This window comes from Nothobranchius furzeri, chromosome 5 (assembly GCF_043380555.1).
Source record: "Nothobranchius furzeri strain GRZ-AD chromosome 5, NfurGRZ-RIMD1, whole genome shotgun sequence".
Taxonomy (NCBI): domain Eukaryota; kingdom Metazoa; phylum Chordata; class Actinopteri; order Cyprinodontiformes; family Nothobranchiidae; genus Nothobranchius; species Nothobranchius furzeri.
This window is the reverse complement of record NC_091745.1, coordinates 66,645,762-66,671,069: the sequence shown is the minus strand read 5'-3', so window position 1 is coordinate 66,671,069 and position 25,308 is coordinate 66,645,762. Positions and strand designations below refer to the sequence as shown.

Here is a 25,308-nt window from a genome sequence, read left to right as displayed (position 1 = left end):
ACAGACAGACAGAGTAGTTATTTCAAAATAAGGCAAAGTTTCAAGCAAGGATAAACTTAATATGGAGGAAGTGATTATGTTAAACAGAAAGGACATGTCAAAAAGGACTGATTTCAAAATATATAAAGCTTTACAACAGGATTTGACTGTTAAGAATACAGATATTAAAGAAAAATGGGAACTGGAAGTGAACATAATGATAACAGATGAGGAATGGGAGGAAACACTTGAAGCAGGCCATAAACTACTAATAGTCCGTCTTGGAGGGAATTTGAATGGAAGGTGAAGATGCATGCTTTAAAACTCCACTTATCATGTCTAAATAGTAATGTTTCAAATTTATGTTGGAGAAAATGCGGGCTAGTGGGAGACTTTTCACATATATTTTTGGACTGCCCTAAATTCATACCATTCTGGGAAGGTGTTAGGGAGAAATTGAAAGAACCTGGAAGGTGAAATTACAATTTAAGTTAAAATGGTTTGTACTGGGAATGCTGTACCAAAAATCATACACACATAATGGAGACATACGTAATCAGAATTCTGCTTATGACTGCCAAGAAGTGTATTACAGTTTTATGGCTGGACACAGAACCACCAAGGGTGGCACAGTGGAGAGACAGTTAGACAGGTCTACAAAATGGAACAAATTAATGCAAGACTATGACTGGGACTAGGGAAATTAGAAAAAATTTGGGAACCAATAAAACAAATGTTAGAAAGATAGTACTCTCGTGTGAAAATTATTATTATTAATTTTTATTTTTTTTATTTATGTTTTTTTGTCTTTTGGGTGAGTTATTTAGCTAGATCAAAGTAAAATGTAGAATGTAGAAGAGAGCAGATACGATGAATACAGAGAAAGCTTGTCAGAACTATATGTACTGATTGGTGACTTGGTTAAGTTGGATAGATCTTATGGCCACAAGGAAATTCGAACTTTGTTCAGGGAAACACTGCCCTGGAGAAGGGAAGAAGAAACTCAAATGCATCTCCATGTAAATGTTGTTGTTCTAATTCAAAAATAAAAAGTTCCAAATATATATATATATCTATATCTATCTATCTATCTATCTATCTATCTATCTATCTATCTATCTATCTATCTATCTATCTATCTATCTATCTATCGATATATATATATATATATATATATATATATATATATATATATATATATATATAATAAAGACATTAAAGAACCGAACTTCATGAATGTTTTTTGTGACAAAGAAGTATCTGTTCCAATCACTCTATCAGAGAAAAATCAGAGTTTTAGAAATAACGGGACACTCAGTAGAGCCATTATATTATATTTTTTACAAGTGTATGTAAACTTCTGACCACAACTGTATGTATATATATATATATATACTTATATATATATATACATACATATACTTATATATACATATATACTTATATATATACATACATATATACTTATATATACATATATATATATATATATATATATATATATATATATATATATATATATATATATATATACATACATATATACTTATATATACATATATAAGTATATATATATATATATATATATATATATATATATATATATATATATATATATATATATATATATATATATATTAAGTATACTTATACATTACTTGGTGAAATATACTTCTGATAGAGTAAAGTACAAGTATAGTCTAAATGTAAGTAAACTTTAATGTAAGTATGTATTAAAGTATACTTAGTAGTATTTAAAAAATGTACTCGGATAACTATACTTCTAATAAGTACATTGAAAGTAAACTTGGAAGTATACTGTATTCATTTTTAGTATACTTCAGTGTACTTCTTTTTGGTAAGGGCAGTGTTCCGGTCTTGAGTCAATCATGTGAATAAAAAACATTTATAATGCACATACTGGTCCCCGACGTCTTTATGTAACATATCCATGTATATTCCATATCCTTTTTGGGATTTTATGATGTTGTTTAACACTTTCTTTCACCCAAATCCGCTTCTTCTCTGCAACAATACCGTTTGTTTCACGGTTTACACTCGTCAACCTTCCAACATGGCCGCGCACATCCCAGAATGCTATGCGTAATCACGTGTGATCACAAGTCCTATTCCGCTTATGTTCTATGGATTTCACATATGATGTGATGTGATGTCCATGAATTTAAAAGAAGCTTCTTGATACCAAGAAAGTGCTTATTTTTGAACGGGGACGTAATTGGGTAAAAACCTCGCACACACAGCTCTAACTGTGCTATTCAATGTTAGACCTAGAATGACGCAAACTAGTTAATATATGAAGCTTCTATCATATATAAATATAAAATATTAATATAAGCGATGGAAGATCATACACCAACGAGCTTGGCCTATGGTTAATCTACGGATTAATACTTAATTTAAGATACTTAAATTAATAGCTAAAGTTTATTTATTAAACAGAAGATTCAGTAAGATTCTTTTCATTCGATAAATGGAAATGCAACCCTTTTTTGTGTTTCGTTTCAATAATGAGGCAAGTTTAAAAATGAAGAAATTTTATTACTCACAAATTTAAACTAAGGATTTGAAACAATTATAAAATGACAATTCATGGATGGCAATTTTAATGACAATTCTCAACAGCTTTGATATTAAACTTGTTTAAAAACAAACCTGTGTTGGATGGAAAACTAATTTGAGAATGATGAGTTTTGGATGCATGAATGAAGTTCTCAAAAGGTTTCTTTCAGAGGGAATGAAAGGTTCTGGGTGAAAATGATGTTTTGCTGATAACTGAGTTATTTTGAGAGAAACAGCATCAAACGTCATCTGTCGTGTTCTATCTCACCCAAACAGGGCCCCCTTTGTGGATCCGGACATCAGGAGGATGGGTTTCATCCAAGATGACACTTCGGCTGGTAGAGGAGACGCAAGTGTCCGATGGTCCGGTCCAGAGATGTCCTGGGTACACGGCTGTATGAAGCGTTTGGCAGATGAACTTTCTCGTATTTAACTTAACTTCAGAAATCCATGACTCTGGGAGAGTCTTCGTTAGTTGGTTTGTTTTGTTTGTTCTTTAGCCATTCTTGTCGGTGTGACAGAACGCCTTGGCAGAGGTTCAGGGCGGCCGTCCCTGACTCCTCAGGATGATGTCTTGTTCAGAACTGGATGTGAAATCTGTGATGGTTAGTTTTTACCAAAAGCTCTCAGAACCCCCCCCCCCCCCCCCCTCTCCGGAAGAAAGCTTGCTCATGCGTCAAAAACATGTGATGCAGTTATTGTTTATCTGAACTCTGTGTTAGCTGGATAAGGTGACTTGACCTTCAGTTTAACACATCTTTAATCATTATAATAATTATTATTATAACCAAAGCATAATAATCCATTTCATGTAATTAAGATACCTTTACATTGAACCAAGTGATCATGTTGTAATGATTATATTAAACAGTGAAAAAAACAATGAGTTTATTAATTAGTATCTAATAGGGCTGCAACAACGAATCGATAAATTCGATGAAAATCGATTACTAAAAGCGTTGGCAACGAATTGCGTCATCGATTCGTTGTGTCGCACAACTCTCCCAAAAGCGCCCCCCCTTCCCGCCCGCCGTTGCGCGCAGAGCAAGTCAGATCAGCGTGAGGGAGAGCCGGCAGATCAGCACGAGGGAGAGCCGGCAGATAAGCGCGAGGGAGAGCCGGCAGATCAGCGCAAGGTTCGCGCTGCTGCGAACCGGTTCCGCCCAAGGCCGGATTAACTGGGCAATTGCCCAGGGCCCACGAACTCTAAAGGGCCCAGGGCACGAGCACAATACTGTATCTATAATTTCCCGCTTTATGAGGACTATGGTGACCGTACGTTCCGTTTTCCCCGGACTTGTCCACTTTTCACTCTCTGTCCGGGCGTCCGGACTGCGGGTTCTTGTATTGATGAAAATGTCCGGCTTTTCATCCAGGAGCAGGGATCGAATTATGGGGGAGCTGTATATCCTACACATCCAGGGAAGCCGGAAAAAAGTTTTCTATATTATATCATTTTTGGACTCTTTTGAGCAGAGGGCGGCACAGCGTGTTGTTGCGCAGCGATCCAGGCAGCTGCGTCCAGCGCACGGTCCATTCTCAAAATGGCGCAACCAAAAAAACTAATTAGCACACGATCGTTCATGTCTGCACATGTTCTCTACTTTCTGTCTTATTTGTGCCTGAAGTGCTCTGCCGCTGCGGAGCTCATCACCTGTGCTGCGGTGATTTCACCTCACTCAGCATCGAAAACGCGCTCTGTGCTTTGCTGTCAGGAGATCCCTTTGATCTGCTCAAAAGTAACTGATGAGGTGAAAAGGTAAGAATCCAGGCAACAGATTTTCTGGAGAGTTTAGAGGAGATGCAGGAAGATGAGAGACAGACAGGACAGGAAAATAGTTAAATAAAAACAAGAAAACAAAACAAAGTGTTGAAAAGTAAAATGTAGGTAGATTTATCTCCACTACACGTTTTTACCTGCAAAACAATAAGTTATACACATGTCATATTTATACATCTGATACATTTCAGATCACCTTCAAAACTCAGTCACACAGCCAGGGCCGTTTCAAGACATTTTGGGGGCCAATGCAAAATGCCCCCCCCCCTAACTGGGCTCCCCAGAAGCCTCTGTGTAATTGTTACCCTCTCCAGGAGTGTTAGTTATACAGTGTTTATAAAAGCCCCTCAGACATTACTGACATGTTCTAATATTATCAGATGAAAAACTAAATTATCAGACATGCTGTCTCATCTGCTGCTTTTCTAAACCTGCTAAAAGTAACAAAACCATGTGAAAGCCACTATTTGTGGATTCTCTGAAAGTTTCCATGGAGTGTGTGACAACTTATTTTTTCTTTGATCCTATCATCTAATCTCACAGCTGAAACAAGCATCCTTAAAGGAGACATAACATGAAAAACCCACTTTTTTATCCATTAACACAGTGTGTTTCACATTTTAAGTGTCTAAGTGAGCAAAAAGGCTTATATTATTCACTGGAGTTGCTATTTAGATATTTAATAATTAAGTTTTGGGCATGTTTGTCCACCCGTTCAGTTTTTACATTATCCATTACGTCAGTAATTAATTTAGTCAGGATAACTACCAAATATGGTAATGGCCCTCGGCTAAACACAGAGCCAATCCGCCATTTTTTCTTCTCGCTAAGATTTTTTGTAGTCCTATTGGAAAAATGCAGAATGTCTGGTTATTTTAGCCACACACAGCTCAAAACTGTTCCTCGTTTTAAGGAAGGGTGGTGTGGCAGTATTTAAACCCAGGAGCTGATGACACTACTGCTAAAAAAACACAGAAGAAAAAGTAGTGTGTTTGTGTTTGTGTTTGTGTGTGTGTGTGTGTGCGCGCGCGCGCGCGCGCGCGTGGTTCGTTCGTTCCTGTCTCCAGGCTAGTAAGTACTGAGGGCTTCATCTATCTAAAAGGAGTCATTTGCATCTGAATGTGGCAGCACCGGGACACAGCAGCAGAGCGGTAAGCTTCATATCACTCTAAAATGTCGACAAACTTTACTTTAGATTTACGCGCATTAGCAGCACAAAAGCGTTAGCATCCGGCTTGCTATCGCTAGCACAGTATGCTAGTAAAGTTAGCACCCAGATCAATGTGGATTTGGCTGATTTTCGTGGAATAAAACGTGATTTCTGATCAACGCCTTCTTTTACACCAGATGATAACCTCCCACTGATTGTAGCAGCAGAGAGCCTGTGTGTTATTCTACGTGAGTGTGATGTAATCTTAGCATCCAGTAAATAAAGTCCCATATCAGCTAAAATGCAGCGTGACAAAGTCATTAAAGTGCGTCAACACAGTGGATTTAATAGTTTTAAAGAACAATCTCTGAGTGGAGTGAGGTTAGTTTTTTGTCTCACTGCATATATAAAAACTTTATCAGTCAGACGCAGCAAAGCTCACCGTCTGTATGAGCGTGAGCGTCGGAAAGCTGATAAAATCGGCTGTAAAACAAAAGTAAAAATGCTACTTTGCTTTTTAGAGTCAACATCCAGAAGACTGGAGCCGTGTTTCACTGACAGGCTGTCAGACTAAAGCCCTGATGAGCTCAGCTGGGACAAACTGGTCTGATGTTTAGGTAAGTGAAGATCTGCTTCTCCGAGATGCTAGTAAAAAATAATTTAGCCAGCTTGCTAATGTTACTTTTCTTCTCCTCTAAGGAACACAGAACGTTCAGATGTTGGCATTTCACGTCACCTACTGAGGAAGGAGACCCACCAGTAAAGAGACGGTCTGGACCAGACCAAAGTGAGTGATGACACACCTCAGCCACCCTCATCATTAAGAACACCTCACCCCCTGAATCACTCCGTCTGATGACAGCAGAGTGATTTATTTGATGTTTTACTTGTTTAATCTGTTTAGAAATTATTGAATTACATTATTTTCTGTAATCGACCATCTGATCTGGATGTGTGCAGAATAACTTTCCCCAAATTCAGCAGCAGCTGGCCTGTAAAAACAGCTGCAGCATGTAGTAAGTCTGTCTGCACTGCTCTCTAATGAGCTTCCTTTCATAAGGAATCATTTGTATAATTTTAGTGTCAATATTTTATTACATTTGTAAGAATATGAAGTCACTGCAGCAAAGTGAACTTGTGAACAAACACAAACGTGACTATAAACATGAAGCTAAAGAAACAACTGTCCTAAAGCTGCTTGTAAACAAAATATGTCATTAAAGTTATCGTCTATCATTGCAGAATATGGCGATGACATCATGGAACTGGTCTTTGGAAAAGTTTTCCCTGAACCAACTCCGTTTCTAGATGAGGTAGAGAAGATCTGCATCTCACCAACCCTCTGGTCTCAGTATTCAGACAACGGAGGTCTCCCACTGTTATCCAGGACCAGTTTGAAGCCCACATACTGCCCCTCCCTCATCATCAGGAAACATCAATCCGTATCCTGAGGACAACAGAAGACGGCAGGAGGACAGGAACTCTGAGACCTAGACACCAGCACCGAGACACAAAGCACCTGTGTGCACAACGCCTGTTTAACTACTAAAGCCTGTTTATTATATTGTTCTACTTATTTGCTGTGAGGTTAATACTTAGAAAATTTGTATATTAATGTAAACAATTTAAAAAAATCACTGATTGTATGTTTTCTTTTAGATGTAATGGTCCAAACTCAGCCTTGTAGACATTTATTGCATCCTGTAGGTAAATACACAGAACAGGCTCAGATCCAGGATGACCCAGCATGCTCTTCTTCCATTCTGGCTGTTAGGGATTGTATCAATAACTCAATGCCTACTGATGTTTTCACCTAACGGTATTTATTTAGAATGCAGGTAAGATTTAACTATATTTGTTAGCAAAGCAGACTGATCCTGGGAATTTCACTGCAGCACTGATGTCCACCTCTCTGTACACATTAGAGAGAATTACCACTTTACAGCTAAACACATTTAATAAAGATATAGGCTACGCATTGCAGACAATAAAAACAAAGTTGTAAGCATTAGAATTATAATGATCACATTAAAGAACATTTGGAGGAATGTTCTTTATTTTTGACTCGAATCTCAAATCTTTAAATTAAAATGTAACTGCTTTTTATCCATTTTCAGCCATTAAGACACCCAATATAAAATAAGACTACTTATAAAATTATTTATAATTATATGTATGTATATATATAGATAGAGATCTTAATAAAATGTATTCTTTTAATGGTGTTTTAATGAGCTGTATCATTTTTTAAAACATTTTTTATAGAAATAAATAAGCAAGCAGCATTCCTTGTGTGTGTGTGTGCGCGCGCGCGCGCGCACGTGCCTGCTAGCTGGTCCCTCCGTCGGCAGTGACGGGTGTGTGTGTGTGACTACAGACAAATGCATGAGAGAGTTAGCAGCCTTGAAACAGCTTGATGAACTACCCTCCCCACATGTTTTAAAAATGCTAATATGCTATGCTAAATCTGCTATGCTAAATAATGATTTCTCTATAGAACTACAAAGTCCGACTGGGGGAGGAGAGTACAGGTCTGCACTATGGAGGGGGGCGGAGTTTACAGCTCCTCCTCCAGTTTAAAGAGACAGTACCCAAAAACGGCTCGTTCTCAAGACTCTCCTCAGAACAGGGGTAGATGAGGGTCTGTAGAGCAACAATAATGAGGAAATCAGACCAAAGAACTGCAGTTCCACTGTATTTAGACCCCCAACTGAATGATTTAGATGTAAAAAGGAATAACTTAAAAGCATGTTATGTCTCCTTTAATGATCTGTGCACAGGAAGCTTACCAATGCTGTAGTAAAACAAAAGGTATAATAATTTATTATTAATACAACCTTGTTGCAGCACTAAAGCAGAAAAATGAGATTTTGCATTAAATATGCAAAATATTTACATATGAATTGTTTTAGAGCCCTTTTATTGGCAGAATCTGATATTAATTTAGTTCTTACAAAAAATGGGTCCCAACATGGTTTGTGTGGCGTTGGCATAGTGTGACGTCATAGGCACAGATCCCCTGTCCTCTTGTTTGGAAATGGAAATATGGTCACCCTATATTAAACAAACTGTCCACCCGGGCTTTTGCGCAGCACAGAGACGCTTCGCTGCCTATGACTTTGAATGTCAGTTGAGAGCAGTTGAGAGTCAGTCTCATGCAGACTGACCAATGAAGAGAGGGCCGCAAGTTAAGACCCTCTCCTCATTGGTCAGTCCACACGAGGTGGGTCAAAGGTTACTCTGGGCGGGTTACGTGTTGTCAGGCATTCAAGTATTGAGTACATTTACTGCATATTACAGTAAAATATTCTGTATGTTACCATATTATGGTGATCCTCGGATCGTGATGATGGAGCCCTTGAATATTGTTGCCCAGGGTACAACAAAGTGTTAATCTGGCCCTGGTTCCGCCGTCACATTCCCGCAGAAACTGGTTGATCACACCGGGGCCAGACTACTAGCATGTGGTTTTACAACCACAATGTCCTCGGAAGCAAAAACGCTTTTAAAAGGGAGGGAGGAGATCACCGGACACACGGCGGCGTCTTGAAGCAGATGGCAGCTTGTTAATCAACTTCCACAAACAATTAAGACAGATTTTCGCCTAATTTACTCACTGACAACGCAAAAAAATTAATAAATCTGGTAAATATAACACACCCAATCTGGAGGTAAGTGGAGAAAATCTGGAAAATTTACAAACATATATTGACGAGGTTTTTGAGTTTTTTGTCATGGGACCGAAGAAAGCAGCAGCAGCTGAGGCGGAAACGCCGTTGACCAAGAGGAGCCGTCCCCAGGACTCGCCCGAGGCCTCATCTCCCCATAAGGATGTCTTAGATTTACTACAGTCCATAGATAAACGGCTTCTGGGATTTGAGGGACGACTCCACCTGCTTGAGGTGCTTCACAAGGAGTTCCAGGACCTCCGAACATCTCTGGAGTTTAGCCAGGAGCAGGTGGAGCGGCTCGCGGCTGAGAACACATCTCTGCGGGAATCGGTTTCCTCCTTAACTGCAGGATTAGATCGGATCTCCCAGGACAATAAAGCTCTAAAGGAGACGGTTCTGGATCTCCAATCACGCAGCATGAGAGATAACCTGGTGTTCGCAGGCCTCCCAGAGCAGACCGGAGGAGAAGCGGAGGATTGTGAACAAACCATCAAGAACTTTCTCCACACTCACATGAAGATACCGGAGGAAAAGGTGAGGAACATCATCTTTCATCAGGTACATCGCCTTGGAGCCAGGAGAACAGATAGCAGAAGACCTCGTCCCATCGTGGCTAAATTTGAGCACTTTAAGCAGAAAGATCTTGTTAAAAGCCGCGGGAGAGAGCTTAAAGGTAAAGATTACAGCGTGAATGATCAGTTTCCCAGGGAAATTCTGGATCGCCGCCGAGTTCTCTTCCCGATGCGCAAGAAGTTTATCCAAGATGGGAAGCGGGCTGTGATCTCCGTGGATAAACTGTTTGTTGACGGTAAGATCTACAAAGAACGAGGAGTAACAGACTGGCTTTATTAGACAAACTCCAGGTACAACTTCATTGTTATTAAAAGCACTCACTTGAACATGTCAGGATTTATAGCTGCTAGATCCGTTTAGAAATGTTCACCTATTCCCTCACCACCTCACAACCACAACACTTTTTCTTTTCTTTCTTCTTTTTTTCTCTTTTAAACCTTTATCATTCCTTTCTTTCCCTTTTTTTTAATCTGCTTCTGGATTTTTACATCTGCATGGCACAATTTTTTTTTCCTTCTCTTTCCACACTGCAGCACACAACTTGCGCGCGTGCACACACACACACACACACACACACACACACACTGACTCCATACGCAGTCACGCACACACACACACTGACTCCATACGCAGTCACGCACACACACACACACACACACACACACACACACACACACACACACACACACACACACCATACGCAGTCACGCGCACACACACACACACACACACACTGACTCCATACGCACTCACGCACACACACATACACACACACTCAGACTCCATACGCAGTCACGCACACACACACACACACACACACACACACACAGACTCCATACGCAGTCACGCGCACACACACACACACACACACACACACAGACTCCATACGCAGTCACGCACACACACACACACACACACACACAGACTCCATACGCAGTCACGCACACACACACACCATACGCAGACACACACACATAGATTCCATACGCAGTCACACAGATAAGTAGCCTAAGGCGTTTCATTGCACAATCAAAACACTGTTGGGCTTGCCTTGTTGTTATTATTATTATTATTATTACTACTATTGTTTTTTATTATATATTTTACGTTATCATCATCAGCATTAATATTTTTAAATTAAAGTTGTTTTTTTAATTATTGTTTTTTTACTACTATTATTATTATATTTAATGTTGCAAGTGATAATAATGATTATAACAATGCCCTTATTATTATTATTTACTATAAGATTAATATATGTGTTTAATTACTTATCTTATCTCATACACATGAAGGCGTCATATTATAGCTACTCACACACACATCTATGGGTGCACTAAGATTTGTCTCATGGAACGTACATGGGACTGGCTCTAGAGAGAAGAGATTAAAAATTTTTGATCAGTTAAAGAGAGTGCAAGCAGACGTAATATTGTTACAAGAGACTCATAGATCTGCCACATCCGCAGATGAACTTAAGACACCTGAGTTTCCCAGCATGTTCTCTGCCTGCTATAACTCTAGGCAAAGAGGTGTAGCTATTTTAATACACAAAAACATCAATTTCACAGTATTGGACACAGTTTCTGATCCAGAGGGTAGATTTATAATGTTAAAATTATCTGTACAGAACCAACGCTTATGTATCATCAGCATATACTGTCCAAATATTGATGACCCTCCATTCTTTCATAATTTTTCTCTGTACTCTCCGAACACTTGGACTGTCCACTTATACTTGGAGGTGATTTTAATTTTTGGATGAATTCCTTAACAGACTGGCTCAGTACAGCTGGGACTCAGCGCAATTGGCAATCCACTAACATAGTTAAACAGTACATGAGTGATTATGGGCTTTGTGATGCATGGCGATCTCTTCATCCTAACCGTAGAGAGTATACATTTTTTTCGCACGTCCATCACTCTCACTCACGTTTGGATTATTTTCTAGTCAGCAGCTCATTGTTGGCTGACATTTCAGACACTGAGATACACCCCATAGTTGTCAGCGACCATGCTCCGGTTTCTTTAACTCTGGTAAATAAGAAGACAATCCCACCAAGCAAAAACTGGAGGTTTAATACATCACTGCTTAAAGACGAAGGTTTTATAGATTTTTTTAAAAAGGAGTGGGCTTTATATTTAGAACATAATGACCTGCCTGGAACATCAGCATCTATTCTTTGGGAGGCAGGAAAGGCAGTGATGAGAGGTAAAATAATCTCTTTCTCATCACATAGGAAAAAAACAGAATACAAACGTATTCAGGAGTTAGAGGAAATCATCAAGTCTTTAGAGGCATCCACAGAAGAAGAGTCAATGAGCAAATTACGTAAAGCTAAATTAGAACTTCATGGAATTATTGATAAAAAGACACAATTTTTAGCACAAAGACTACGAATAGAAAACTTCGAACATAGTAATAAATCAGGTAAATTCTTAGCTAGCCAATTAAAAATAAATAAAGAGAAAACTACCATATCTGCTGTTAAAGACTCAACCGGGAATATAGTATATGATCCTGAAAGAATAAACAACACCTTCAGAGACTTTTACCAAACTTTGTACTCACCACAGATAAACCCATCAGATAATGAGATCAATGAGTTCCTTGACAAGATAACACTTCCTAAATTATCAGACAGCCAAGTTACAATCCTGGACTCGCCACTAACATCAGCGGAGCTCCAGGAAGCCCTTAAATCCATGACTAATAGGAAAGCTCCAGGTCCAGACGGGTTCCCAGTAGAATTCTACAAAGAATTCTGGATCATTCTGGCTCCAACATTTTTCAGAATGATGAGGGAAATCGAAGAGAGTGGCAGATTACAGCCAAACATGAATTCAGCCAATATTAGTCTCTTGTTAAAACCAGGCAAAGACCCAGCATTTCCAACCAGCTATCGCCCAATTTCTCTTATTAATGTTGATCTCAAAATAATTTGTAAAGCCCTGGCCAAAAGATTATAGAAGGTAACCCCCTTCATAATACACCCTGACCAAACTGGTTTCATTAAAGGTAGACAGTCATCCACAAACTCACGTAGATTACTTAATTTGATAGATTTCTCTTACAGTAGAAACATAGAAACTAGTATATTATCTCTAGATGCAGAAAAAGCTTTTGATAGAGTTAACTGGAAGTTCTTATTTGCAACTTTACATAAATTTGGCTTTGGGAACTTCTTCATAAACTGGCTAGAAACATTATACAGTTCACCAACAGCACGTGTCAGGACGAACGACCAAATATCAGCTAGCTTCTGTCTTCAGAGGGGGACCAGGCAGGGATGCCCACTCTCCCCCTCACTTTTTGCTATCTTTATCGAACCACTAGCAGCAGCAATTAGGCAAGCAACAGATATTAAAGGGATAAAGTGTAAGAAAATAGAACATAAGATCAGTCTTTATGCAGATGATGTTTTACTCTTTCTCCAGAATTCTCAATCCTCTCTCTCCCAAGCAATAGAACTGATAAACTCTTTTTCAAGAGTTTCAGATTACTCTATAAACTGGTTAAAATCCACAGTTCTACCAATTAATTTCTCATTTGTCAATTTACTTAATACACAATTGGAGTCAGGGAATATCACATACCTGGGAATTAATATCTCTCCCAAGTTAGCAGATCTAACCAAACTAAACTACGTCCCACTTTTAAGGAAAGTGGAAGATGATCTTGCAAGATGGAAATCCTTACCAATATCACTCATGGGGAGAGTGGCTACAATTAAAATGATGGTCTTACCCAGAATAAATTACTTATTCTCGATGATCCCAAACAAACCACCTGCTGACTGGTTTAAATCTCTGGACTCCTCAATTACTAAATTCCTTTGGCAGGATAAACCTCCACGAATTAGCTTAAAAACGCTTCAGAAGACCAAAGACAGAGGAGGACTGGATTTACCCAACTTTTATTATTATTTCTTAGCCAACAGGCTGCAATATATACCAAGATGGTTGCAAGATAACCCATTAGACGAGTACTGGTTAGATATAGAACAGACACTTTGCAATACGATAGAGCTTTCAGACTTACCATTTATTAGCTCAAGCATAAGAAAACATGAAAGCTTCAAAAGTATTAGTATCAGCACCTCTCTGACAGCATGGTGGGAGTATCTTAAAATGACAGAGTCTTCACTAGCACCATGCAGACGCACACCTATCTGGAACAATCCTGACATTTTGCAAAACAACAAAATGATGAACCTTCCGGACTGGAAAAATAAAGGAATCCTATACCTGGAACACATATATGAAGGATTGGACTTCATCCCATTTAATCAAATAGTCTCCCAATTTGGAATGGATAAGAATAGCTTTTTAGAATATCACCAAATTAAATCTGTAGTCAAACAAAAATTTAAGCTCAATAAAATAGAATTACAAACACCACCAAGTGTATTAGACTTTTATAATCTCAAACCCCCCCAAACTACTGTCTAAAGTATATAAGACACTGTCCAAAATAGACGATAAAATTGCAATCCCTATTGAAAAATGGGAGGTGGATCTATCAGTTAGCTTTGACCAGGACTTCTGGTCCCAAACTTGTTTAAAAACTTTTAAAATGATCAGAAACCCCAATTTACAATTAATTCAGTACAAAATTCTACACAGAGTACACTATACAGGTCATCGGATGTTCAAGATGGGGTTTTTGTCGTCTGACACCTGTACACACTGCACAAACAACATTCCTGACAATTACATTCATGCACTGTGGTCCTGCCCACCTGTCCAGGAATTTTGGGGTAGAGTATGTGAGGATCTGTCAAAATGTCTGAAATGTCATATCCCAACATCCCCCTCTCTTTGTTTACTGGGGAAGCTGGACGATGTCCCGATTGCAACATCTTTGGTTCACGTGGTTCTGACTGCCATATGCATCGCTAAGAAAACTATCCTCTTGAATTGGAAAAATAGAGAAAGTCTCTGCATTAACCAGTATAAAAATCTTTTGTTAGATCTTATTGCACTTGATATAGCCTCTGCTTCCACTTCAGATGAATCTCTCTGGGCTCCTTTGATCGGTTCCATCACATAGCGAGGGTGGGGGGCCGTTGATGTTGTCCTGCGGGATGGTGTGGGTGGGGGGGTGTGGGGTCTGAGTTTGGAGTATCCGGATGTTCCCTGGAGGTGGGTTCACTGGGGGGTGTCTGGGACTGGGGGGCCGTTGCCCCCCTCTGGAGGTGCTTGGGTTGCCTCGGGGGGTGGACTGCTGGCGGTTGTGAGTGGGGCCTCTTGGGGATCTTGGCGGCGGCCATGGGTCACTGCCTGGCGGCTGCAATGCCCCTGGGCGGGTCTGGGTGGGGGCCAGGGGGCTCGGGGTTTGGGGGTGGCCGGCCCCGTGTGGGGATCTGGGCGGGGCCTTGGGGGTCGGGTCCTGACATGTATGCTGCCGGGAAGAAGGCAGGGACACCCAGCAGTGCCTGGCCCGGGTTCGGGGGCCTCAGGTAGACCTTGGCTCCTCTGCCGTTCCATCACAGGGGAGGGGGAGGTCCAGGAGGGGGAGGACCCAACCTTACCTGGATGTCCCATGTCTTATATATTCTGGAAGTTGTGCAAATGCAGGGGTGGGCATAGATATTCTGCTGGGGTGGGGCTGGGTTGGTGCCCTCGGACTCCGTGAGGCTCTGTAATGCTGCTGCTTTGGGCCCTGGCAGGATGGGCTGGGGTCTCCATGCCCTGGGTGGCAGTTTGACAACAGAGGTGCCTATTGGGGCCAGTAGGGGAGCTGGCTCCCTGGAGGGCTAAGCCCAACCAGCCATTCCTCCCCATCCCCGCATATTTCTCTCCTCCTGCTCCCTCACATCATCACGCAAACATACACATAGGACCTTGGGGGGTGGGCAAGTCAGGGAGTGCGGGTATGGACCCCATTTCCGCATTCCTGTGGAAACCTGCCCCCCAATTTTATTTGCACCTTATACACTTCCACTGACGACATTCCACACAAACACACACTTAGGGCCTTGGGAGTGAGCACATTCAACGGCATTTGGCAGGGGGATATTTCAGCCTCCTCCCGAGTGCCGGTGCCCACTTCCAATTTTAAACCGCACTTAGACACTGATGGCTGAGGGTGTAAGTGGGGTGGTGCGGTGGCATCAGCTGGCATATGCTGGATGATGCCCGCACTGCCCACTCACCACAGCCATGGAATACACCTCATGATCACACAACACTATATTGGAGCAGGCGGAGGGAGACTAGGGGTCTTAGCCACCTCTGTTGTTGCTAGGCTTCCTGGGGCTGGAGGCTAGGAGGGAGATCTGGCCGTCTGGTTGGGGTCTGGGGTGGTGGGTTGCTGTGCTCAGCGTTGGGCGGGGGAGCCTGCTCATCAGCACCCCAGCAGAAAGGGTCAAACTCTGGTTACCGGTGATGGTTGTACCCAATGTGCAGCAGTACCGGGACCAGAGTGAATAGGGTGTGTATGGGGAGCATGAGTGGGTGTCCGGCGTGCATATTTGTAAGTCTTGGGTTGTATGTGCATGTGTGAGCATGAGGGAGGGAGCGTGTGACTGTGTTTGTGTATGACTGTATATGTCAGGTGGGGCCTTTGGGTCCTCCCCTCTCCTGAAACTTCTCTTGATGATATAGATCTCTGTCCCCCCTCCCCCTGCCACACCTGGTGTGGGGGCTTGTGCCTTGGTCTGCCTGAGTGTTCGTGGCAACCAGGTCTGGGGGTTTAAAGATTTTGGCATCTGCCTGTTAGATCCCGGTGGCTGCCTGGTGGGGTCTGGGTCCCTGGGCTCTGCTGGGTCCCCGGCGGGGGTGGTCGCCCCTGGGTCCCGGGTCGCTGGGTCCCGGGCTCGGCCGGCTAGGGGGTGGGAGGCTGCGGGCGGGCCTGTGGGCTTGTCGCTGATATCTCCGGGGACTCTGCCGGCTGCTGGTTGTGGCCCCCCCGGGGCGATCCTCTGTGCCTCTCGAGGGGGGCGGGGGCCTTCCTGGTTGCAGTCTCCTTGGGGTTCCTGCGTTCTGGGGCAGCGCCTGGATCTCTGGGACTTGGAGCTCCCTCCGTCTCCTGCGCATCTTTGGGGGGCAGATCTGTGGTCCCTCACACTCTCTGCTGGGCGCTCCTATAGAAAAACCTTAAATAAACAAGCGCGTGTACACACACAGGTGCTCACATGGTGCTCTCAAAAGTATGGGCTTGGGCACGTTAAACACAGGTCTTAAGACTATGGTGGGCACTTAATGCGTTGTGATTTATTATCGTGATTCTTCAGTTAAGCAATGTTGATTATATATATATATATATTTTTTCTTTTCATCAAGTTGACGCAGTGATGGGTAGATCTTGTTGTATTGTTGTTGTGTCCCTTTTTTGTGTCCCTTTGTTTTTTTTTTGTCTTTTTTTCTGCAGGTCTAGAAGCAGACTCTTGTTTATTTTTGTGGAAACCCCCCCCCCCCCCCCCCCCTCTCTCTCCCCACCTTTTCTTTTCCTTTCTCTTTCACCTCTGTCTCCGTGTCTGGTCGGAATTACAAAGCATTCAACAACAATAACAATAAAGTTTTAAGTATCAGGCGTGACATTAAAAGCAAACGCTTTGATGCTCCACCTGAGAATAAATCTGTAAGGCTTGTCACCAGCATTCAGACATCAATTCTGCTTGCTTCACAGCCAGACAGGACACGGTAAAAAAAAAAAAAAAAAAAAAGGGAGGGAGGAGTCCTAACTGTTGCTGCAGGCATGTTGTGTGCGTGCAGTTATATACTGGTTAATATATTTTTTGGTTCAGTTGCTTTCATGTGGCCTAATGTGAGTCTGTTTGGGATCATTGGAATGATCAGCAGCATTTCTTGATGTGACTTTATAGCAGTTGCCCAGGGCATCATCACAAGGAGGATGGCATTCATTTACTTTTGTTTTATTTGGTATTTTTTCAGTCATTTTTGGAAATAGTGATCAATTTTGATTAATTCACAGCCTATGTTTAATTACATTTAAAAATTAGTTGTTTGACATCCCCAGTTATAATAAATGTCAACAGATGAGATCAAACAAAACAGATGAGAACTGCCCTTAAGCTGTTTAGATAGATGTAGCTTAGGGTCTCTGTCTATACACCTTATAAGACAATTTAGGTGATGGCATGTTGTTTTTCTGCTATTGAACTGTTTTCTAATAATGTTGTGTTAAATAAAGTGAAGGAAGGAGAGAAATAACGTTTCCCTAGCAGTTTTAAAAAATTTCCCCATGTAATCCGATTAATCGTGTCGAGACCCCATCCGATTAATCGATTATCCAAATAATCGTTTGTTGCAGCCCTAGTATCTAATTATTATCATCGTGGCTTGAAGTGTCCTTCTTCTGGGACGGATGATGTTATGGTCTTGAGCAGACATCGTGGCTCCTTGGGTTTAATCTGTGGATTCAAAGTACTGTTTGACCCAGCTTGACCCAGCTGGGCAAAGGTGACCTTTGGCACAGATCAGAGAACCTTCATGCCGTTACAGGGAGAAACGCTATTTTAGGTTTTGTGTGAAAATAAGTCCAGGACTACAAATGCGCTACACGAAAGTGACGTCATCGAACCAGACACGGAGAAAACAGAGGGAAAATGGCTGTAAGTTCAGCTAACTTCAAATCCTTCCCACAGGAGGAAAGAACCACCATAAATCTGGCCATGTGGTAAGTAGCAGCTACGCTAGGGGAGAGGAGATTATTACGAACTTTTACAAACTGATTAATCTCAAAGTACATGGCTGGCGTGATCGAAACACCCATCATTACTTTTCATTTAAATATAAGTACAACATATGTGCGATCCAAGGCGTAAGGATTAGAAAATAGCGTTTTTAGCCCCCGTTGACTTGCATTGATTATTTCGTTCTTCCGAGAACCCATGAGCCGACCGGAAAGGTCTGTGAGAACCCTGAGTTCAGGAGCTGCTGCGGTGCGCTGGCGTATCAGCTTCTCATGAGATACAACCTCCAGGACCTGTTTTCTGAGACTGTCGCTTTGATGAACATCCTCATCAAAACCCCAAAGACGACAGCTGAGGCTGAGAGGTGCTTCTCAACTCAAAAGAATTAAAAAATTTCTGAGAAATTCAATGGGCCAGGAATACCTTAATGCGCTGTCCATGCTGTCCATAGAGAGGGAGCTAGTCTGGTCCATGCCTGACTTCAATGAGAAGGTCATCGATCACTTTGCTATTTTGAAAGACAGACGCGCAAAGTTTCATTACAAATGAACAGGTTCCATATCTTTGCTTGTGGCATAAACTACTTGCTGTGAAACCTTTATTTCTTTTACTCAAAATGCAACAAACCAGATAGTAAAAACGTAATAGATTGATGAAACTATTCACATAACCCTATTTTCTTTAAAAAAAAGTTACAGATAGCTGATTTATTGCTGATTGTTTTTTAAATATACTTTCTCTATTCTGTTTGCTGTGTTCAACTTGTTCAATGATCATACATTTTATACTTACAGGCCTGTATTCATGATCAATTGTATATTAGTTTTCACATTTGATCTAAATATCACTATTGCATCACATCATTAAACATTTTTTTTTACCTTGAATTTGTTTGCTGTAATACTTTGATTTACTTACTTTACTGTAATATTTGAGTACCGTATTTTCCGGACTATAAGCCAACACTTTTTCCCACGCTTTGAACCACGCGGTTTATAATGAGGTGCGGCTTTAGTCAACCAGAAAGGATGGATGCCGGAAAGTCTAATGAAGGAATGGTTAAAGGAGTGCTACAGAAAGCGCCCAGGAGGATTTTTTTCACAGTAAAACGGCGCTGCTTGTTTTCCCAGCTTCACCCCGGGATGACGACAGCAACACAGACAGCGACACTGACATCGCCACAGAAAAGGTATGTGACGAAGCTCTTCTGAGGCTGTTCAGCTCCGACACTGAAGAAGATGATGACTTCAGTAGTTTCAGTGCGCAGGAGGACGATGAATAAACTAATCAATAACTTTTCTGTTTTGTTTGATACTGATCAGTTCAGTTACGTTCAGTTAAACTACGTTTTCAATTCAGTAGATATCTGCGGCTTTTAGCCCAGTGCGGCTTATATTGAGGTGCGCTCTATAGTCTGGAAATTACGGTATTCACTTGCTGAAGGGCCTAAATAATCACATTGCTTAGAAAACTATAGGCTGACTTAGATAATAGGGTTGTAGAGCCATATGAGGAAATTAAAATTTTGTTAAACAGGTAGATTTTGGGGCAATAAAAGGTAGACTTTGTGGTCATGTATCACCCCCTCCGAGATTTTTCTCAGGAGCCGCCACTGCTTCAAACACTGCAGTCTGTGGGAGAAGCAGAGATTTGTGACAAAAAGGTAGAGAACATTTATGAACTATCAAGCGAGTGAATTTACACCTTAAGAAATAATAATCAATGAAAATTTGACAACTTGCTGAAAGAAACATTATTTTTTCTTTTCATTCGTTATGACAGAGAATTATTTTGGCTGTAAGTTTTCTAAACTGGTGCTGAATGAAGAGCCCGAGGTGAACAACTACCTTGATGACTATACGAATCCTTTAACAGGAGAAACTTACTGTAAGGGAAAAGACAATGATATAATAAACCACATTATGGACACATATCAGAACTGCAGGGTCTATGGAATTCTTCACAACAACTGTGAACACTTGGCTACCTTTGTGCGCTACGGCGTAAGGGTAGCACTGCAGGCATGTGGCCTACTCATGTGCTTTAAGTCAACATTTGCCATTTAAATTTTTTTTTTCATTTTGTTCTTTAACACTGACATATTTCTGCAACCTTAAACCTGGACTTTGCTGAATACTGTCCATGCGTTTAACCCAAGGGGCAAACTCCATCTGCCAAAAGTGAAACCAACGAGGAAGTGACGAAAATTGCAGCCCACATGGGGCTGGCTCCAGAAAGGAGCAAGTTACCATTGACTCCTATGTTTAAAATGCCAACTTCACAGCAGAAATAAACATGTGTGCAGCCTGGTTCAAAAAAACATTTTAGTTTAATATGCTAAAGTTACCATCATGGCAACTCTGAAGGAGGTGTAATTTGTCTAACTCATCCATTTAGATGTAATTAAAGGAGTAGATCACTTGTTTCAATCCTTCCCAGGGGTGAAAAATATATCGGTGCACCATTCCTCTGACCAAAAATTTGTCCCCATCACAACAGAGCTTTAGACGACAGGCTTTCGCATCTTATTTCCTAATATCTAAACATTTTGCCCCTTATTGGATAACAGCAATGTGATTACCATTGACTTGCAACGTGGATATTTTATCTCCACAATGAACACAAGCCTGGAGGTGTTCTGTTGTGTGGTGGAGTTGCTAATGCTAGCGGTTAGCTTAAACTAGCAGAGACGTCCTCTGCTGATTCTCGAACGTTAAAACGACGACATCCTTCTCAGTCATGAGTCAAGATCGTCAAGATCGGCAGTGCATAAATGCTAATTCAGTAGGATGTAGATGTCACATTGAGGTGTGGGTGGCGGCGGACCAGGAGGCAGAAATGCAGGCTCAGATAACGCAAAAATGGATTTAATGGCAGATGATACAGAAGGAAACAACAAGACACAACAATGATCCGACGAGGGACACATAAAGACGGGAGGTATAAATACATGGGGAACAATCAGGAACACATGGGCAGATTAACAAGGGGCAGGTGAGACCAATAACTAATCAGGGGCAGGAGAGAGTAGGAGTCAGAGGGAGGTAGGAGCAGATCGTGACAGTAGATCTGTGAGGATTTTCAAATTTTAGAGTTTCTATCAGAAGCTGATTCAGGAGATAGGTACAGCAGACTAGTTTCATGGTCAGCCTGCATGAAAAACTCAGGGTGACATGGTTATAATCAGAAACATTTAAAGTTTAAATTGATGAATAATCTGGGGCGTGTCCCTGTGATTGACAGGTAGCAGATGAGCTGCCAGTGCTCTGCTTGCTCAAGGGAAGGCGTCAGCCTCGGTCTCACATTAATGAGAAATGACACGAACTTGTATAGCACCTTTCAGAGTCAGAGGACTCCAAAGCGCATTACACTATTCATCCATTCGCACATATTCACACTCTGATGGGGACGAGCTACATTAGCCACAGCTGCCCTGGGTCGCACTGATGGAGACGAGGCCACTGGTCCCTCAGACCACCACCAGCAGGCAAGGCAGGTAAAGTGTCTTGCCCAAGGACACAACAGCAGAATTCTCTGCCGGGACCAAGCCTGCAACCTTTCGACTACTGGACAACTCGCTATACCTCCTGAGCTACTGCTGCCCCAACTTCCAACTAACTAGATTTTGTACAGTTAATCCCCTTGATTTGTTTACAGCTCAACCTGACTGGTGAGGATCTCATATTTGGAAATGATAAAATAGACAAAAAGCATTAACTGGAACACCAGAGGAACAAATAAAAATGCCACCATCCTCACCATCACAGGGACTAAGCATATTTCTGATCACATCCTGCTGAAGGAACATCAGGTGTTTTACATGGAGAATTCACACCTGTGGAGGAACCACCTGGAAACAATCTGCACTGAAGAACATAGTCCTGGTTCAGCAGGCAGTTTGTGAACATTTTATATATATGTAAACATTTAAGCTGTTTTATTAACTGCTTTCATGCTGTATACCGAATTATGAACACTAAATGCTTTATAATGCATGTTTTGTTTTTGAATGTTTTTATCCTGTTGTGACAAGTTTGTTTTTACATTTTCTGCTCTTGCTGCTGCTTCTCAATCGACTTGCCTGGTTAAATAAACGTTTTGAGCTCTAGCATGTCAGGAGACACCTCAAGGAAAATACAGAGCATTAAATACCTGTCCCATCCATGGACAATAAAAGGAGACAAAAGCTCTCCGATTTACAATTACATTTAATGTTGATACAGAGGCTTAAAATACTTCATTGCCTGGCAATAGTTACGAACAGTTTCTCAAAATTAAGAGGCAAATCATATGGAGAAAAAAAACAATTAACAAGGATTCATTTATTCTAAGTTATTGTATTTTTTCAAAAACTTCTGCAATACAAGGTTCACAGGAGTTAATGATAGGGCAACACCACAGCCATAAATATTTAACAACAACAGAAGAAAGTTGATTTTTATGTTCATCTGTTATAATTCTTAGTAAACGGGAAAATGCAACTTTTTATCTATTTAAACTTTTACAAAATAATTCAAAAATTGAATATTTCAAATGCAGTTGATGCTTTATGTCTTTTTTCTGACTTACTGTGGTAAAATAAGCTACATAATGTAACACGTGGGATCAAGGGCTTCCATCATAGTGCAGGTTTCTTTATCATCACCCCGACTGTAAGTGACAGTTCTGAGGAACTACTCCACAGGTCGGATTCCCTTGGCCTCCTCCATTTTCCTCAAGGTCTCATCCCACTGGGTGAACTGCTTGGACAGCAGGAACATCTGCCAATCAGACGCCACAAATCAGTGTGTTTTCATCCCCGTATGATTTACACAAAGCTAATAATGCCTGCTGTATTTTACTAAAATGTAAAAAATTAATCTTGTACACGGTACCGTTTTGTTGTACTCCTCAAACAGCTTCTTCACCTCCAGCGACTGAGTCTCAGTTTGGTCCTGCAAGACAATCTCACGAATAAAACCAATAACAACAGAAAGATTTGGTGCAGAAGAAAAGCAGATGAAGAAAAACGGCTACCTGTTGTTTTACGTGAATCTGAGACAGTCGCTGCAGCTTTGTTGCATGTTCAGGTACATCTGTGCACATTAAAAACGGACAAATGAAAGAAATAATACAGCAGCTAAGAACATTTCATTACCGGTTTAAGACAACAGATTTAGGTTAATAGAATTAATCCCGATAAAATACAGATTTTCAAACAGGTCAGGTAAAAGCTGTATCTAATTTAAAAGAAGTATCAAACCTCTGATATAGGTGCTGTCCAACAGTGGCTGCAGCGTGTTGACCTGCTCCAACAGAGCAGCTTGAGAAAGCAAGAACTCTTCCTCTGCAATCACACAGAATTAACACCATAAACTTTACAGAATATATAGCAGAAATTATTTATGGCAAATATAATACTGCTGCACAAGTGGTTTTACATAAAAACAAGGCTTTCCCTCTGGTTCATACCAGCAAGAATGAACTCCAGCTTCATGGCATCAGGTAAAGTCATGTGGTCGGTAAACTGCGGGTCCAGATACTTCATCAGGTCCTCAACTGAGCACATCAGTAAAATTTCTGTAAGCACTGGTATCTTGTCACCACTTGCTCCTTATCCATGAATTAGTGTTGTTTTATAGTAAGTAATAGCTTATTACTTTAAAGATAAAATTGAACGACTAAAGGCAATCAACACTGAGATAAATGAGTAATATTGTAATTGAGAAGTAGCCTGAACAGTATAGTAAGCGTCAATAAGCCTGATTCACACTAGAGATGGGTAATAAAGTGTGCCTCACTTTTCTTGTGCAGGATCTTGACTCGTTCTCGCTTGTTGGCTGTGTTGGTCAGACCTGCTTGAATCCTAGCCAAAGATTCTGCACACTAGAAGGCAAAACATATCGATTAGCTTAGATTAAAACAGACAAATTAAATATGAGTGTTTTAGCATGTGAAGCCTTATTGTGCTGTGTCCAGTTTACTGACTTAACAACGGATGAAAACACTTAAATTCATCTACTGTGGAATGACACGTTACATTGATAGATAGATTCTTGATTGTCCTTGTAAAATCTAATAATGAGATTAGGTTTAAATACATAACATGTCAGCGAGTATTGAGTTATGGATTAATCATGGATTAGACTTAAATACCAGCTGTATTAAACTAGATTGCAGCCATAGCTGTCATGGGAAAATCTCATAGCTGCATGAAAATTTTTCCTAATTTAGCACCACACCTATCAGTAAATCTAATCATTACAAAACACAGAGATTGGGATTTTGTGGCTTTTATTTTGGCCTGAATGTATAATAATAAAAAAGGTGTATTTGTTAGACATCATATGATGCTCTAACGTGACACCCTTCTGGCAAAAATTATGTCGCCATATTATGTTTACTACAGAGACATAATTAATTTATTCCTTTACACATTAGAAAACTAGTTACTTCCTAATGTTTCATAAAAGTCACACAAAATTCAATTAAACAGAAAGGGCGTTCACTAGCAGCTGGTAACAACCGACGTTTGTTATGCTAAGATAACACCTAGCTAACTTTTCCATTTAAATATTCCTTTTATGTTAGGAAATGAGTATTAATGACAGACCTTGATAGGTTTTCCGCTTTTATTTTTCCTGTCGCCGTACATTCGGTTCTCCAGTGCCTGAAGACGCATTTCAAGGCCCTCCATGTTCAATTTTTGGTCCATCATTTCTGTAGCTACCTAGCAGCTTACACGTCCCGTCGCAAAATGATGACGCATCACTGCTTATTCCAAATTTTTCTTCCCATTTTACAAGTAACGATCAATTTTGATGTTTTAAATTATTTTTCCACCGTAATTGCCAACTTCCTGTGATATGTATATTAAAGATAAAGAGAGTTTTTTGCTATACTTGGTGTAAAGTAAGTTGTCAGCAGGGGTCGCTG

General features: G+C 40.8%; 1 protein-coding gene across 1 annotated transcript; it reads right to left on the bottom strand.

Annotated features, from left to right (window-relative positions):
• Positions 1-22,583: 22,583 nt before the first annotated feature.
• Positions 22,584-25,294, bottom strand: dctn3 (dynactin 3 (p22)). The gene is made up of 7 exons (XM_015949918.3): positions 24,986-25,294; positions 24,174-24,258; positions 23,845-23,931; positions 23,636-23,719; positions 23,410-23,468; positions 23,268-23,327; positions 22,584-23,153 (listed from the first exon to the last, which is right to left on the bottom strand). The coding sequence occupies exons 1-7, from the start codon at positions 25,088-25,090 to the stop codon at positions 23,067-23,069; spliced, it is 567 nt and encodes a 188-aa protein (XP_015805404.1). The 5' UTR covers positions 25,091-25,294; the 3' UTR covers positions 22,584-23,066.
• Between the last annotated feature and the right edge of the window lie 14 nt (positions 25,295-25,308).

Coding starts and splice junctions, on each gene's coding strand:
- dctn3 (XM_015949918.3), bottom strand. CDS start 25,090: ATGATGGACCAAAAATTGAACATGGAGGGCCTTGAAATGCGTCTTCAG. Junction 24,259..24,985: donor AAAGCGGAAAACCTATCAAG/GTCTGTCATTAA, acceptor TTTGCCTTCTAG/TGTGCAGAATCTTTGGCTAG. Junction 23,154..23,267: donor TTGAGGAGTACAACAAAACG/GTACCGTGTACA, acceptor TCTGATTGGCAG/ATGTTCCTGCTGTCCAAGCA.